The sequence below is a fragment of the Leuresthes tenuis genome, unplaced genomic scaffold, assembly GCF_036924035.1.
Source record: "Leuresthes tenuis unplaced genomic scaffold, fLeuTen1.0.hap1 SCAF_21, whole genome shotgun sequence".
Lineage (NCBI taxonomy): Eukaryota > Metazoa > Chordata > Actinopteri > Atheriniformes > Atherinopsidae > Leuresthes > Leuresthes tenuis.
Genome location: NW_027325375.1, coordinates 6,637,892 through 6,656,043, shown reverse-complemented (window position 1 = coordinate 6,656,043; position 18,152 = coordinate 6,637,892). Strand labels below are relative to the sequence as shown.

Here is an 18,152-nt window from a genome sequence, read left to right as displayed (position 1 = left end):
CTTGAATAAATAATAACACCGTGTAAAATGTTATTTGCTGTCTTAAGAATGGTCTGTGTAATGAAAAATGTACCCTTTTGTGTGTGTGATTATTTCCTTTTCAATGTGTATATTGTATGTTGTTCATTTAAGGTTGCCTTCAGCTCAATTAAATTTTACGACCTGGTTTGAACCATATATATTTTCTCTATTAATTCCTGATAGATAAAACCAATTAACTGAAAGAGGGGACACCTTTTGTTTACACAAAATGTAATAACTGTCTGTTTCATACTTTACTGTGTACAATACAAAGCATCAGTGAATAACAGCCTTACAGTTCAATTTGATTTAATTTCATAATCTAATTATATTGCTGTTGAATTATTGTTGTAGGAATATCATAAAAAGTTGAAAACTAAATCCTCAATCTAGTGCTCCAAGCTCGTCCATTCTACCTGCTAGTGATCTCAGAGTTCCCAGGTTTAAACTTCCTCCTCCGTTCTCTCCATTTGTTTCTGCTCTGCATCCTTGACATATCCTCTTCGACTCATCTGGATTTGGGCTCTATCCTGGACATTGGATAGCTCAATCAGATAGTTCAACATGACAACATTCCTGTAGGCAAGGTTACACATCACTGCCCCAATTACTTTCAGTGCGCCACATGTAACACACAATCGTTCTTGTAAACAAAATCCACTTGGCCTTAAAGTGTCATGTATCAAAATTCAAAAAGAAAACCTTGTTTTGTATGATATTACAGTGAAAGTGGCTATAATCACATCGGAAAAAGTACACAAAAACAGTGGTAACTGTTGGTATTAAATGTTTATTTTACAGAAAGTATGGTTACTACAATTGGACATAATGGGGCTGGGTTGAGATACACAGTATCTACATAAAGAATGCAATACCAAATTAAACCATACTTAATAGACATAATGACTCAGCTCCTTGAAATAATTCTTTTTAACCAAACCAGAACTCCTCCCAGCATCTAGCTTAGTATCCATATATACACAGAGCAAAAGATCTATATGCTGTGCTCTGCTCTTTTAGTAAAATACACTGGTTACAGCATTAGGGTCATGTTCGTGTATTGACACTCTTGTTGGTAATATAACTTCCACCTATGCAGTGGACTCAAGTTGGAGTTGAGAAGTGGAGTCGATGACATCTCTTGGAAGACTTTCTCTGGCCTCCTGCATCTTTCTCCTGGCCCTCTGGAAGGCCTCTGATAGAAAAAAAGCATATGAATAATTAAAAAAAAAAGATCGCTATAACAATGCTTTTTTTCTTGAAAATATATTTGGTTTGAATAACCTGCAATGAACTGCAATGTGGAGTTTTCATTCTGTAATAATTTGTGCGTAAGAGCTGGAAGGAAGTTGTGCCTTCAGAAACCTTCCAACTAATTTTGACTAAAATCTTTCAACCCCCAGAACTTTAGCACAGGATACTGAAAATCTAGAAATTCAATGTCAGTGTTTTTACCCAGGACAGTGCAAACTGCTCCCTGCTGACTAAATCCTCCCAGCTGATCGACAACTTTCTGTCTTCTCTTCTTCAGAATGGCAGCATCAACAAAGGACCTGAAACACCCAACAAACAGTTCATTATTAGAAAACCTTCAATAATAAAAGCAAATAATCTTTGTGTGTGCACTGATGGTGTATTTAATGAACAATCTTCCTCCGAAGCATCTCGCCTGTGAGAGAAGCAGTGAAACTAGCTCTGAAACTAGATCTCATCTTTGAAAATGATTGAAGTACCTGAATCTTCCATCAAAACATTTCTGGACCTCACATCATGTGTCAGTGTGTTGATATAGTATGTTGATACTGTGGTGCTGGAGATGTATGATATTGCAGAAATGCTGCTGTGATAAAACTTATACAGTAAACAGATCTCCAGTGACAGAAATCTAGTAATATGTTTATTCACCCTATGGTTGACATGACATGCTTGAGACCATCCTGTCATTACCTGGCCTGCTGGATGCAGTGCAGATTAAAGGTGACACTTCCTGTGGTTTCAGTGCAAAAGCCAAAGCGACTCAGCCTCTCTCCCTGAAGCCAAACACAAACATGATAACTTAAAATCAAACATATCATTAAATATTTAGCAACAAACCTGCAAAACATGCCTTTGCTAATGTACAATGAACATAACCACCAGAGCGGTGTATATATTTTTCAATTCTCAGGGTATATTTAAAATTTTAACTCTGTGGGAGCTCCATGTCAGAACAAAAAAATTGAGAATCAGTAGTCCCGGACTTTGTGTGTAGTTTACCAGTTCTGAGCTCACCTTGAAGGTCCCTGGTATTCGGACATAGCTGTGATCTTCAAGCTCTGCAGAACCTCCAATAAAGAAGCGCCTCAGAGCAGAGACAGTCCCTGTTTGAAGGGGTCTCCATGTGTGACAGGTCACTGTGTGTTTACCTGGCATGCACGCACAAATACAAACAAAATATAACATGCACGCCAACAAGAAACTAAGAAACTAAGCAATTTATTGAGCATATGACAATTAGCTAGGTTTAGATGGTGATTAGAGTTTCAAAGATAAAGAGTGGACACTAAATGAAGAGATCTGAGATTGGTTGTGTTTTTCCATGCCTCAGAGAATTAAATCAGAACATAAGCAAATTGGGCCTGCTGCTAAATAGTGGAAAATGTAACAAAATAAGGAGAAAAAGCTGGTTAGTTGATGAACTGAATATACTTTGGACTGTTGTTCAGAAAAGACAATAATGGGAATATTTAATAATGGGAAAAATGTTAGACTTTCACCTTTTTAAAATTCTAGATAAAAAAAAATAGTTTAAAAGAATAAGCTGCAAAATTATCTTAATAATTTTTTTTTTTCCAATCAGCCTGAAGACCAGTCGGTTTTCAGTGCATGTAGCGTACCAGGCATGGCAGGAAAAAGGAGATAGCCATAGCCTTCGGTTCGATAGCGCTGCCACGAGTCCAGAGACAGAACCTTGAAATAAAGGACTGGCCACTGGAGAATTGATTCTGAAATTAGAAGAAGAAACCTTTGTATCAGTAAAATTTGTAAAAGTTTGTTAACAACTTAAAGTTAGCATTCACTGGTTGATACAAACCTTCACTCTCCTTTTCACTCATGTAAAAAGCCTCAAAGTTGAAGGGGTAACTAAACAAAGCTACGTTTTCCTGTTGGCAGAGGTCAAATTATGGTTATCATCAATCGCAATAGCCATGCTCTGAAGCCATGCATACAGTAAAATACACACCTTCCCTAATGATTTGGTCCGGCAAGTCTGAGTAACACCTGACAGAGACTGGAATGGCAAACTGGACCAACCTTTAACAAGAAAATATTAAAGAATTAAACTGGCAAAATGAGGTCTCAACAATGCCAAGACAAGACAAGTAAGTTCCATATACTGCATGGGACTCACTGTTGGGCAGTTCCATGTAGAAGTGAATGTATAAGTTATCGTATTCAAAGCCTTTAGCCAAAACTGTGAAGAGAGAAGAAGAAGACAGAATGCTTGTAAATGTTCATCATGAATCTAAAAAGATATCTTTCATGATGAGCACAGCCTTTCTACTCACCGATCTCTCCATTCATGAGGTAACGCAGAAGACCTAAAGGGGGCTACACGACAGACATGTTGTCAGTGGAGAAACCTTTGCATGGCCAGTTATCAACGACAATTTAATCTAGTGTTATTATATGATCCATTGTTTTGGATATTTTTCATCAGATAATGACAAACACTTTTTAACTCCAGGGATATCTCCTGTTCCTTTTTTTTTAAAAAGTATTCATTCTTAACATGGTCAAATATGATGTTGCTATTTTAAAGACAATCAGATTATCCACTGTTAAAGTGATAAAACAGGCAATGAGAACATGGAACCCTGAGCTGTTGGAAACCATTATTAAATGCCTGTTAAATGCCTCACCATTTCAAAGTCCTGTCCAACAAGGCTATTAAGGTAGTCTTTGTGCCTCACATACAGCTAGAAATAGAAAGAAGTGAATGTGTTAATGTCTTCTTTTCACTTCATAGTCAATAATCTCAACATGAACAGTCCTTGGTGGTCCTGAAGAAAAGGTGATGGTGACTCACATCTTTGTACATGTTCTGCTCCCTGTCTTTTTCCTCTGGCTTCATGGCTGTGGATACATTCTCGAGAGTAAGACGCCAAACTTCTCTCTTTTCCCCTTGTGTCACAATCCTGCACAAATATACAGACACACTGGCTTTCATTTGATTCACTGTTTATTTTTAATTGTAGTGAATGTTATCCATTCATTCACTAATACATTATCCATACCCGCTTCATTTTATTCAGTGTCACAGGGGGCAGGATGCTGCCCCAGCTGCCACTGGACAAGAGGCAGGGTTGCCAGTCCATCAAAGGTCCAACACACAGACAAATGAGATGAACAACCATTCACATGCAGTCCTTGTGTTAACTTAGAATCACTAATTACCCTAACATGCAGGTTTTCGGACTGTGGGAAGAAGCTGCAGTACCCAGAGAGGACCCAAGCATGGATGTGAGAACATACAAACGTCACAGAGACGCTCCAGCCGAGATTTCAACTAGAAACTTTTTTGCTATCAGGCGACATTGCTAACCAGGTTCCTTTGGAGAACTCAGAAAAAGTCCCATATTTCATCCTTTTTTAATCCAGTGTTTGCCCATTATTAATATTTTAGTCAGGATTAATGTAGCAGATATTTAGAAGCTAGTTTAGCTAAAAATCTGAAATGAAATGTTAACTTTGCGTTTACATAATACAGTAAAAATATGATATCAATAACACGATAATATGACAAAAGATTGGGTTCTGCATGAGGCTCAATGTTTCCACTGATGTTGCAGACTTACCTGTAGGGATCTCTGCCTTTGTTGAAGTCAGGTTTTATAATGATTGTTCCACTGCCATCTGTTTTTATGGTCACCAGCAAACACTCATTTTCTCTCTGACCTAGCCTGGAAAATAGTGACACGGCCAGTGAAGCTTGGTATTAGACAGCTTGGAAAACAATTAATCCAACATGTTGAGCAACTGTAGACAAGCTCTTCCACCAAAAAGGATTAAAAAGGTTGAGTATTTACAGTACAGGGAAAAATTCTTCAGGCCAACCCCTCATCTTCCTCATGGGGAAATAGATGCAGTGATTTATTGAAACATTCATCCATCCATCCATCCATTTTCTATACCCGCCTAATACATCAGTCGGGTCGTGGGGGGGCTGGAGCCTAACCCAGCGGTCATCGGGCGAGAGGTGGGGTACACCCTGGACAGGTCGCCAGTCCATCACAGGCCCACACAGAGACAAACAACCACACACACGCTCACACTCCTAAGGACAATTTTTTAGAGACCAATTAACCTATTATGCATGTTTTTGACCACCGGTGACCTGTCCAGTTTCCTCAAACTATTTCATTAAGGACACACTGCACAGCATGCTGAGCTCTACAAAGTTTTCAGCAAATAACTGAAATGCATGTCTGTCAAACTGTGTTATCTTTGACATGGGAACTAATTATGTGTCTTTGTGACATGATTCAAGTGACAAAGTCCTTAAATATACAACTTACAATAGGTTATTTGCTAAGTTGTAGACAGAACACCCCTTGAGTTAAGGTGCCTTTTCTATGCTTGAATGATCCAAAGCCAGTATAAATCTTCAGGAACAAGGAGTAAACTGAAAATGGATGAAAAAGCAGCCGATGTACAAACAGAAACTTCAGAAAGCCTGGAGAACTATTGATGAAGACCACTCTAAAAGATTACCATAAAGTCTGGCTGCTTGGAAGCAAAAAAATCTAAAGAACGTTTTCAGGGGAGGCTCAAGACATTTTCAAAGCGCTGTACAGCGTAACATATTCATTTAAAATGAGATGTTGCACATTTACAAACAAGTCAATGAGCGCCACCTACCTAATTTACATAGTCACATATCTAAGACATCAACAAGAATGTTTAGGAATACAATGTGTTACTCTAGATGCCTGTGATGACATATAATTATCCTGTAAACATATCCTGATACAGACTGCGTGTTAGAGCAGGTGGACTCACATAAGTAAGGTTAATGGATGAGTGTTGTTCCTCCATTTCCCAAATGGGATGATATGACTGAAGTAACGTAAACGGAGGTTTCTGGTCTTACCTTCCTGGGGGGCCCAGGTCTCCCATGATGTGCATGGCCTGCATGGCATTATTCAGCACATGACTACTCTTCACAAACTCCTCTGTGGGGTCCCAGTTGATGATTCTTGACTTAGGAACGCTTGAATCCCTGCAAAACATGCCAGACCATTAACTGTACAACAATGTCAGTTGATGCCAGAAATGCTGTCCTTGAGGATTAAAAAGTCTTATTTGGGTGGAGGTCCTCAACTGCACTGCATGTAAATGTAAATGGACATAATTCAAGTTTTATATGATCCACAGACAGAAACTCTACTTATGAGTATTTCCCAATGGAAGACAGTCTAGATTATGAATCCATTTGAAAACATGAGCTGGTCTTTCACCTACATGGTCCGCCTTTCTTGTCGTCTGTGTCTCACACCGGCCATCCTCTCAGCCAGGAAGGTGGGGCTGGATTTGGTTGTGGTCAGTAAGTCAGTGTGCTGCTTTCAGGGTCAAAAACATTCAACTTCAGCACAGTCTCACAGACATGAATTGTAGAAATTGTTTTTTTTTTTAGTTTTAACATTAACAATGACAGCTTATGTTAGAATGATACAACCAAAGGATTAAACCAAAGTAAACCCACTATAAAATATTCACAGATATGACGACCCAAGAAATGAGTGAAATCTTCAATTTGTAAATGTCTTAACGAAGCATCTTTCATTTTCTCAAAATAGGAACCAATCACCTTGGACTGTGCAACTGTAGGCAAGAGTTAACGTCTTTTTGAACAAATTCATGAAACTTTCAAAAGTAATGCTGAATTTTTTTACTATACTTTTTTATATTAATACTTTTTTTTTAAAAGTCAAGCCATGCTGCTCTTTCTACAACATTTTGTAATTCAACAAAGTGATGTAAGATATTCAGAGACTGGATTATGTTTTGTTTTTTTAAAGAAATAAAGTGACTGCAACTTTTCCATTTAAATATACTGGGTTTATCTGAATGTTAATCAGCAATGATCGTCTGACATGAAAACAATTAAGAAACTCAATTTCACTATGTTTCTACTGAATCTTATATGGGCTCAACTTTTATGTGATGATAGAATAAAATATTGCTATAGTGTTTATTACTGGGTGACAGTGTTGAGATTGTGGGATGGGGCATAAAATACCAGTTGGTGCAGCGGAAGGCAGTTGGTGTAGCGGTCATGATCGGTGTATGTGAAAATCCTGTGGTTACGACGGCCCTTGGCCTTGTTAAGGGCCTTGATTTCTGAGTGATACTGACGGTCCAAAGGGCTCTGACATGCTTCCTCGTTCTGGAACAGCTCCATCTCATACTGTAACCATAGACAAATAGACAAAGTTTTGGAGGTACATAACATGGACACAGATGTTGTCATGCTATAGTGATAAATTCAGCTTTAACTGTTGACCTTTTGGTTGTTTTCACAATCATTTAGAGTACAATGAGGATACCTAACACTCAAACCTCTACCTGACTGAAGAGTTTCTCCTGCCAGCCCATCACAATCTCCTCTTCATTATCACCTGCTAACAGAATAACAATAACGTCAAGTTGTTGAAATATGCTTTGAAAGAAATACCCACCCTATGGTAAAGCATAGTGCTTTCTGTGGACAGCAGAACAAAGGCAATATGACTTCACTGTACGCTCTGCATTTAATCAAAGTAGGAAACGCCTGTTTTTCTGTTTTCACGTGTCTTTCTGAGGATTGCCATCTTCACAGCTAAAAATTAATAATAAAATTCCAAAGTTTACAGCAGCTCCCCTCTGCATGCGTGGAGCAGGTAAACAATTTCCAATCCCAATCTATTATAAACTATACAGCAAACCTAACAGGAAACAACACAAACTGGCATGGGATGTGCACGGCTGGGGACAGGAGTGCTCTCAGAGTGATATCAATGCGGTCTTTGTGCTGAGCTCAAAGGATAATAAAAAGCAAAACGCATCCCAGCCACAGTCCGCTGGCGCTGTTGGGAGCATTACAGAATTATATTCTGCTGTGCCACCAGACTTCAGATAACTTTCTTGCACCATGTCATGAGAATACTAAATTCATCCTGTGCTTTTTCTCCACGAAAAATATTTTCATTTCGTCATACACACATGCTTTTTGTTGTTTTCTAATTATTTTTGAAGCAGCATAATAGGACTAAATTTGAAATTTCTTCACATAGTCTTGAGTTGTATCAGCAAAATAAAACTTACGATTCGAATTGTTCGATTAGACAGAAGAGGGAGTGTGACACCATCAGCAAAACAAAATAAAGAGGTTGTTAAACTGTCCTCTGACAGTCATGATAGATATTTTACCTGTCTGGCCTTGTGGTGCGAGGGTTTCCAGCTCAATTTCTCCCCGGTCTTGCTGAGAGAGAACCTGGTGCTGAAGATGCTGAGAAAGGACAGCTGTGGAGGTCACCCTCTCTATGCGCACCCTGAAGTAAGCACATAGATTGATACCATGATCAAAAGACCTCGCGAACATAAGTCTAATCTTACTTTAACTTCAGCGACTTACTTTATTTTCAGATTTTTGACAGCATCCCGTGAGCGGTACACACATTCCCCGGTATCTGTGTTCCAAAAGTCTGCCATGGGAAACTATCGAGCTAACATCTACGACAGACTGGTTTGCTATTAGCAACTACCATGTTAGCAATTAACACATTTTACTTCCACGCATGAAACCTGTTAGCTAGCTGCACTTAATATTTGTAACCGTAAGTGGCGAAAAATATCCACCAAATAGATTATGTTTAATGTAAACGCTACAATGAGAAGATAACACGCTAAAAGTTCCGTTGAGACCACTGCAAATAGATAGTTATCGTTTCCATAGAGATTTTGGCCTTTCTTCTTCGCGTAACGGTTTTCCAACTGTTTGACCGGAGCATTAGTGCCACCCAGAGCTGTATATACTCTATAGCTCTGGTGCCATCTAGTGACTGGAAAGTAATCATTAAAAGTAAACGATAGGAATTGGTTTTTTTTTATTTTTTGTTTTTTTAATTCCGTCACTTGGAGAAAAATAAACATCGTTATTCTGACCTGAACTATGATTTGATAATCCCTTATGCTCTCATAATTAGACTTCTTATTGATAAGACGCCATTGTCTTTTTTCAAACATAGGATATGTTTATTAAAATATAGGCAGTCATGATTGTGACACATAGAGAATTAGATATGAGATTGCAAATAATAATTGACGAACATAAGTCCTAAATATGATCATAATGGTATGTTGTATCATTACGAGAAGAGTTCGTGTCATAATCATTCGATACAAACATTGGGTTTAAGTAGTTCCCAGAATAATGTTCCAAGTTTTTTTATGAAACAGGGCTGAAATACTTGCAATAGAAAGTCCTTTATCCTTCTAGTACAAAGTACTTCTTTTTTAATGCACACTGTACATTGTACACTGCTCTTTTATGCTATTATTGTTAAGTTTTCAGGTTTTTGTCACACTTTTTGCATATGGCCTCCTTTGCTGTGCAGTTATGAAGTTTCTACATTCAGCTCTATTACTTCAGTTAACACGACAACACCTGGTAGCGGTACAAACGCAAAATACGGGAACAATTTGCCATCAAAAGAAAAGGACGAAGAAGAAGGAAGAACAGGCGGGTCTTATCGGAGACATCTCCGACCTCCCTGTAGCCAATCAGGCCGCCTGGCGGGTCGTATTCATTAGACTGTTGTGCTGACCTGTGACAGTGTTGTTAAAACAGTATAACGTTACTGTACAGCATGGCGTCGTTTGTGACCGAAGTGCTCGCCAGCTCTGGCAAACTGGAGAAGGAGGACCTGGCCAGTAAAATAAGCAAAATGTCGCGGAAAGTGGAAGATACAAAGGTAATCTACTAGCTAGCATAGCATCTGCTAACGTTACGCTAAGTAAAGTTTGAACTACCGTTGGCGCCTGACTGATACTTTCAGTTAACATCGTTTGGTTTCACAACGACTCATTCGATTGCACTCAGCTGTAATATTCACCACAGTGTTAACCGATACAAGACATCCAGAAAGCTAGAAGGACGGTTTGGTTCGTTTGTGGGACTGGTGGTTTGCTATATGTAGTGCATACTCTACTGACGTGTAGCTACGTGGCTACACAGTATCAACAACACCGGTTGAGGACACACAGTACAAATCATAGTTCATGAATGTTTTGATTTAATGTAGCTTTTCCTTCTTTAATTTAGTGCAACATAGTCGTATGATTTTCATGACCAATTGATATAATTTAAGTTCTCACTTGTTGAGTAAAGAGTCACAACTAGTTGATGAAAAGTTGAATTACTGGCTAGCACAGATGCGTGATTAATTACATGAATGTCAATAGCAACTGTTGTTTGGACGAGTTTTGGATACTTAAGAATCATTTGATTTCAACATAACTAATTTCAGCCATAGATGACAGTTGTGTTCTGGGCATGGAATAAAATCTCTTTACAAATTATTTTTTGTTTCCTTACAGTTGATCTTTTTTTGTGCATTTTTCTCAGGAGGAAGTGTGTGACATGATAAACAAGAGGTACAACGAATTCCTGCCAAGCCTTCAAGGATCTGAGGAGCTAATGCTACAGGTTGATGCGGTTTCCAAAGAAATGGACGCTCTTAAAAACTGCATCGAGACGGAGGTATGTTAAAACTTTGAATAAAAGAGAGGATGCAAAGGAGGGTTGGCCATAGATTAGCAGGTAGAGTGGTTGCCCAACAACTAGAAGGCTTATTGTTTGATCTAGTGCTCCTTCACATGTCAAAGTATCTTTGGTAAGACACTGAACATTGCCTCATATATCAGAACTGATGTGTTTGTTTTAGAAATAAAGTACTGCATGTACCACTTTATTCTCAGCAGTGTGAATGTTTTTAACAGTATGTGTCTGTGGATGCAGGTGCATCAGAATATCCATGTGGCTGTGACTGAACACACAAAGCTGAAGCAGCAGCTGGAGAAAAACACCATCATTATAAAAATGCTTGAACACTTGAAAGAGGTACAACCTTACAATGGTGATTTTAGCATTGGCATGTTTAAATGTTGGTGTGTCTGACCATTCCTCTGCATGGCCCAGTTTCACAGTGCAATGGAGCAGTTCAACAAAGCTTTACTGGAGAAGAAGTATGTTGATGCAGCCAATCATCTGGAAAGGGTAAGAGTTACTTACATAATGTTCACACAGTCTTTCCTCTAAAGTATGACAGAAATTTATTAAAAACATTGCCAACTAATTACCATTCTTAGATACTTCGCTGACACCCTTGAAACCACACCACTTTTAAATACCTTTGCAGTTGTTGCGTGTGTGTTTATGTCTACATTTTTCTATAACTTGAGGAAAAGTAGCACATGTAGTGTCATTTTATTCAGTGCTGTGAGAGGGAAGTTGTGGAGAAGTGTCCTAAGCTCCATGAAACCAAAGTGTTGAGAGGGATCTCTTCCTATCATTTTGGGTTGAGCTGAACCAAACATGTCTTAGTCTATGAAGAAGTAAATTTGGGCTTTTATTGAGGGTTGAAGGTGCACTTTTTGGAGGGGAAGGGATACACTGGATTTGTAACATAAGACAGAATCTGAAGTACTGATTTAAGTAATCTTTTTTTTTTCCCAGGCAAGGAAGAGTGTGGATTCACTGAAGGGCTGGAAGACTTCTCATCTGCCGCTGCTCACTTCACTGAGCTCTGAATTAACAGTACAGAGAGAAAACTTAATCTACCACCTGGGAGATGAGTGGAAGCGCCTCGTCATCTGGAAATTACCGTCCTTGAAAGGTAGGACATCTTGAGGAAACTGATCAAACATTTTCTTTATGCTAGATGTTGTATCGATACTTTAGAGTGTGAACCCTTTTCCTCCATTTTATCTAATACAGTTAAAGCAGATCTATGTGGAAGCATTCATTGGTGGTAATTGGTGGATGTTTTACCTCAGAGCCTGCAGGTCAGAAGTCTTTCCTGAAGGTGGCGCTGACACTGAGTGATGATTGCAGGAAAGATGGTGAACCAAAGCCACCCCCTCTGCTGTGCTCCGTCCTGCAAGCTCTGGCCGTCCAGGGAGACCTTCAGCACAAGATCAAGCTCTTCAGTAAGAAGATGCAGCACTGATCACTGTAAAAAAAAATTGAGAAAAAAGTGTTTTAAAAAACAAACAAACGAGAGTGCTTTGGTTTAGCAGATGTACACGCTGATATTGATGATCTCCAACACCAGAACCTGCTCCTTATTGGCTTCTGTTGTTGTCCAGGTCAGGTGCTTTTGAAGAACATGTTGAAACCGCTGGTTATGTACGCGTCGCTGTCAGTGATGGTATCGGAGCAGCAGGGTGAGGGAACCATCCTGGCCCTGCAGTGTTTGGAGGAGAACCACGAAGAGCGATCCACCCCTTCACAGGTCTACAACAAACTGCTCTTGGTGCTCAAGACGCTGCACTCACACCTGCTTGGTAAATGTGACCAGCCTCATGTTGAAATGAAAGGGATAAAAAGAAAAAAAAAAACGAGGGGGGGCTCTGTTTTTGTTCGCAAAGGCTGTGAAAGGGAAGTCACGTGACTGTTGTTTTTCAGATGTGTCCATTGAGGATAAAAAGCTCTCAGCTATCCTGGGGGAGCTGATCTGGGAGGAAATGTCGCAGTGTATCATCCACGAGTGTCTCGTCTACTCCATCCCCACCAACAGCAGCCAGCTGGACAAATACAGCACTGTACAGACAAAAAGATTTTGGCATCATTGTCAACTGATCAAAGTTAAATTCTCACCGAATATTTGTATGTCTGTTTGTTCAAGGTGATCAAAGAAACAGAGGAGTTTGAGAAGGCTCTGAAGCAGATGGATTATCTGCAGGGTGATTCCACAGATCTGATCAAATATGCCAGGGATGTCAACTGTCATTTTGCCAGCAAGAAGTGCAAAGATGTCATCGTGGCAGCACGCAAGCTCATGACCTCTAAGATGCACAACACTGTCAAAGTATGTGTGCGCCAGAACTGAGTGTCTGTATGACCTTAAACTGGAGTGGTAGATGGGAAGTACTGAGAATGAGTTCAAGAAGAGCATTTTCTTTAACCAGGCTTTACTTTTGTAAAAGAGGGCACTGGAAAAAGGAAAAACAATACTATCATAAGCAGGCCCTTTCATTATCTAAAGATAATTTTCTCCCACCATTTTATGTTTTTAAAGTCTTGAGTTCTCAGTCATGTAATTTTCTGTCAGCAAAATGTTTTGCCTTACAGTTACCTAATTTATCACCAAAAATGAATTTAGCTTTGCTTACTTAACACTTAAGTATAAACCATAGAAACTGAAGCTTGCTCTCGAAATGTAGCACGCTCTTACTTTAGAGATGAGACTAAGGAGCTTGTCCTATAAACTTTAAGAGAAAGGCGTTGTTGGGAGTTTGAAAACATCTAGTCCTGTAAAAAATGTAAAAAATACAACCATCACCATCCATTTTGTGTATTTGCAGGCCCCTGTTACACTCATAACAACATCCAGTTTAAAATGACCAGGAAGTACTATAGGCAGTTTTATCTTGCTTTACTGATCATCATGGTTCTGTTTTACTGATCATTTTGTAACTCCTGCACCGACCACTGGATCTGCAAGCCTTCATTGTTGGTGAAAACCTGCCTTCAGAACGAAGAAAAAGCTGCTGTTGGTAGCTTTGCTTTTCTTTTTAAAGAAATGGTGCCATGCGAATATTTTTCTACTCCAATCGGTGGTCCTCAGTGTCTTTCCCCCCACTGTTTAATATCGGTTCAGTTCACTTGGAACCTCGACTCTTAATAACCGCTGCATCTCATGCTTGTTTTTGTTTTTTAAACATTCTGTTGAAGTGACAATTGACAATCATCTCATATTTTGACTGTTGCGATGTCTTTCGATGTCTTCCCATATCATTTCGGTGCAAATTTAAGCAAATGTTGTTGCTAAAAAAAAAAGGAATTGGGTACGTGAATTTGGAACTCACCAACTGGAAAAACCTCTACAAAGAAGAAATAAACTAAATATAGAAGAAGAAAATATAGAAGTCCTAAGGATTAGTTTGTTAACTGTTAGTTGTATAATTTCCTCCAGTGCAACAGTAAACCCCAAAAAAGTATATACTGAATTGGTAGTTCCCATTCAGTGAATACAAAATGAATGGGTGGGTGTGTCCAAATGTTTTTCTGGTACTGTGTGTCAGATTTTCTTGCACCCATGGACAGAGCTGTCCCACTTTACATGATTTCTGTCCCCATTGTTCTCACGGTTCTTTTTGTCATTTGTCTTGTTTGACTGTTGCAATTTTTTCCCCCCACACTTTCTACGATAGATCACTCCTGACTCAAAGCTGCGTCTTCCCAAGCTGCCTGCTCCCAGTTCGGGGGTGAAGCTGAAGCAGGAGGACACAAAGGAGGAGGTGACGATGGAGAACTCAAAGCAGCTGTCTGCGTGGAGTCTGCGTCTGCCAGCCTGTCGCATCAGTGAGTCTGTGCAGCAGCTGATGGAGCTGGCACTCAACACCCTGTGTGAAGCTGTTGGAAGCTCCACACAAAGGTATGTTTCAATGCATCACTCAGACACTCTGCTGATCTTGCAGAGTAATTGAATGACTTCTGTGACGGTAACCCCAGTGATCAGTCGTTCTGTTCTTTTCAGCGCTTTGCAACTCTTCTTCACTGTGAGAAACATTTTCCAGCTGTTCTACGATGTTGTACCGACGTACCACAAGTGAGAATGTTTCCATCAGACAACATGCTGCAAAGCAAATGTTTCCACAGAGGTGTAAATGAGTGTCTCCTGGTTCTCTGTTACACCATGTAGAGAAAGCCTGCTGAAGTTTCCTCATCTCGCTGCCATCCAGCACAACAACTGCATGTACCTGGCTCATCACCTGCTCACCCTGGGTCACCATTTCAGAGGCCACCTGCCGCAGCCGCTCAGCGAGGGCGTCGCAACTTTTGTTGACATGGTGCCCGGATTCAGGAAACTGGGTGAGCAAACAATTCTACATCAGTTAGCTAATTCCTGTGCTATAAATTGTCAATAACCTGTCGACAGAGTTCTCCATCTACAAATATACAAGCTTTAACCCTTTCTGTTGCCTTCCTTTAGGCGCCCAGTGCTTCTTAGCACAACTGAATGTTCAGAAAGCTGAACTGCTGGAGAGACTTTCCACAGCTCACAACTTCTGCAACCTGGACGATGACGATAACTACATTGCAGCCAGTAAAGCTGTGCGACAGGTGAATGGAGAGCCCTTGATAAATTAGTTGTGGTATTGAGAATGTATCAGAGAGACTGGTTATACTCTTTAGCTGGTAATTGAGCAGCAGCTCAGTTAGTTTATCTCTGCCTGTACTGGCAGCCTGGAGCTGAAAGTCACTCGTTTTTCATATGTGAAGTACAAGAAAACAGACTTTTCTTTAACTACTAGAGAGTGGCATTTGATAAAATGTTTCAAAAATCTGTTTGATCAGATGCTCAGGACATGGATGGTGGAAAATACAGTTTTCTTTGTTTTTGTTTGTTCTTTCTTTCATGCACTGCTTGTGTTTTTTTTCCTGACTGCAGGTCATTCATCAGCTGAAACAGCTGGGAACAGTGTGGCAGGATGTCCTTCCAGTCAGCATCTATTGCAAAGCCATGGGCACCCTCCTCAACACGGCCATCACAGAAATCATTTCCAAAGTTATGATGCTCGAGGTTCGTCTTCTCTGCAAAAACTGCATGCTCACTCTCACTGGGTTGCACTTTGTGGATCTCTCTATAGCCCCTGCCCCCTACAGTGATTTAACTTTTTTGGGGAAAGCTAAAGTGACAATTTTCACACAGAACTCCTTACAAAATAACTAATTTTGTAACCTCAGGAGTTGTGTTCTCTAAGCTGTTAGATAGAATATAGACTTCATTTCACTTCCACCTGGTTATACCAGCCCATCAACAAACCGTTATAATATTTTAATAAGGTACAAAGACGCTCATAAGAAAACATAATCATTGATTAATTAGTATTTTGTCACCCAACTGTCAACAGGATATATCCTCTGAGGATGGAGAGCACCTCCACACTCTCTGCCAAACCATCATTGAGGAAGGCCCGCTAGTCTTCATCCCTCTGGCTGAAGAAAACAAGAACCAGAAGTATCAGGAGGAAGTGCCCATCTATGTGAAGAAGTGGAGCACCTTCAAGGAGCTCGTCATCGTGCTGCGGGCGAACCTGCAGGAGATCGTCGACAGGTAAGAGGGAAGAAACTGCAGGACAAAACACTCGTGATGTGAGGTCTTTTGTGGGGAAAAAAAGCTAACTTAATACTTTTTGAAGAAAGTGTGAGTGGCTTGTTTATCTGTGGTTGTTCTCCACAGGTGGACTGATGGTAAAGGTCCGCTTGCGGTGGAGTTCTCCAGTTCGGAGGTGAAGAGTCTGATCCGAGCCCTGTTTCAGAACACGGAGAGAAGAGCTGTCGCGCTGACCAAAATCAAATAAATTCTTGGAAGAAAAAAAAAAAAGACCACCAAGAACATTCTAAAGCACTTTTTTTCCTCTGGAAAATTCCACCTTTATTCATTTCTGTTTTTGCATCATATTCACAAAACGTTCACGCGTATGTAGGATGAACAGTTTATCACAGAGAAGTGGCTGAAGGTGCTGCTGTCCGAGACGGAAGCTGGTTGTAATCCATCTGCGGAATACGTTCCTCTTCAGCATTCAGGCCGCAATTAGTAGATGTGGAGGTTTATAGCTACAAAGCCAGCAGAGGTCGTGCGGTGGGTAGCCTCCCATCTGTTGGCAAGTGATGGAACATTGAGGGTTTATAAGACTTCCACTTCAGTTTATTTCAGTTGTCTCTGCTTTTCTGTGTTGACGTCATTTCAGGAGAGAGTGTATGACGCATGTGTTTGAAGCTCAACAACCATGAAGTGACAAGTAACTTTAATTACTGTACTAAATTTTGTTGAAGAAGCCATTCGTTGGAGCTTTTCCACATTGTATTTATTACTTGTCCAATTAAACCAAAAAGACCCTTTTTCAAACTGTCTTTTTTTCCTGAGCACACTGATGGTTTTGGTGACAGCTTTGTCAGCAGTAATGTAATTGCTGGTGTGTCTTTGGTCTTGGGTAAGTTCTATATTTTCAATGTGTTTTCTAATATGTTTTGTTAGGCAGTGAGAGCCTTGATTGTCCGTATTATGGAAGACTTGACCTTGTCTTAACCAAAGAACATTGTGATTTGCAAAAATCTAACAAATTCCAGCTGAATATTAATGGAAATGTCTTGGAAAAACCCTGAAATAAAAGTGGGAACAGGAATTATGTGCATGTGGAGCCTCGTGACTGAAGAACTTGCTAACGTCTCTCCTGTTTGACTGTACCGTAACTGAGAGTAAAATGTAAAGTGCTGCTTCTTCAAAGTACCCTGTGTTTAATAATGCACACCAAATGATCAATAATTTAGTATTTTCATATTACAGAGAGACACACACACTTATGTTCTCCTGTTACAACTTTTTTAGTTTGAAGCTGAAGCATACGGGGCAACCTCAACTTTAGGACAAATGCTATTGTTCCTGTTGGTAGAGCTGCCTGAGCAACATGTGGCGCTTTGAGTTCAGAGTTGTTAGTGCTGTGACTGATGTCGGGGGAGGAGACTTAACAGCTGGACAGTGTCGCAGATGCAGCTCTTCATTCCAAACCGTCTCGTCCTTTAACCGGATGACTTCAACGAAGTAATGTTTACAGAGGTATGTGCTGGTTTCTTCTTTGTATAATAGTCCTTTCAGTGGATAACTAAACGTTTGACTCATGCAATGTTACTATTTTATATTGATGCAGCCTTTGTGTTATGACTGTTATCTTGTATTATGAACTTATAAGTAGGATTATTTAATAGTCTTAGTCCAGTTCTTTTTCATTCTACAGCTCCTTGTTTTCTAAATGTTTTCAGGGTTATTGTCATTATTGATTCTGTCTTGACTCATTCATTGTATCGCATACGTGAAACAAAA

General features: G+C 39.8%; 2 protein-coding genes across 4 annotated transcripts; one reads left to right on the top strand and one right to left on the bottom strand.

The window, feature by feature from the left end:
- Positions 1-797: 797 nt before the first annotated feature.
- Positions 798-9,010, bottom strand: mks1 (MKS transition zone complex subunit 1). 3 transcript variants are annotated; one of them, XM_072375384.1, is made up of 18 exons: positions 8,678-9,010; positions 8,473-8,594; positions 7,630-7,685; positions 7,304-7,471; positions 6,526-6,623; positions 6,155-6,283; positions 4,860-4,964; positions 4,091-4,199; positions 3,924-3,980; positions 3,570-3,612; positions 3,413-3,475; positions 3,245-3,315; positions 3,095-3,164; positions 2,898-3,005; positions 2,293-2,426; positions 1,969-2,051; positions 1,477-1,574; positions 798-1,216 (listed from the first exon to the last, which is right to left on the bottom strand). In XM_072375384.1, exons 1-18 carry the CDS (start codon positions 8,752-8,754, stop codon positions 1,113-1,115), a joined length of 1,695 nt encoding a protein of 564 aa, XP_072231485.1. In that variant the 5' UTR covers positions 8,755-9,010; the 3' UTR covers positions 798-1,112. The 3 variants fall into 3 exon arrangements, with proteins under 3 accessions (XP_072231485.1, XP_072231487.1, XP_072231486.1); XM_072375386.1 differs by having other exon boundaries at positions 6,526-6,620; XM_072375385.1 differs by having other exon boundaries at positions 7,630-7,682.
- A 790-nt stretch (positions 9,011-9,800) lies between these two features.
- zw10 (zw10 kinetochore protein) lies at positions 9,801-17,457 on the top strand. The gene is made up of 16 exons (XM_072374526.1): positions 9,801-10,016; positions 10,670-10,804; positions 11,063-11,164; positions 11,243-11,320; positions 11,780-11,939; positions 12,100-12,252; positions 12,412-12,609; positions 12,731-12,867; positions 12,951-13,133; positions 14,479-14,702; positions 14,805-14,876; positions 14,970-15,139; positions 15,261-15,391; positions 15,720-15,851; positions 16,183-16,385; positions 16,512-17,457. Exons 1-16 carry the CDS (start codon positions 9,912-9,914, stop codon positions 16,630-16,632), a joined length of 2,304 nt encoding a protein of 767 aa, XP_072230627.1. The 5' UTR covers positions 9,801-9,911; the 3' UTR covers positions 16,633-17,457.
- Positions 17,458-18,152: the final 695 nt, after the last annotated feature.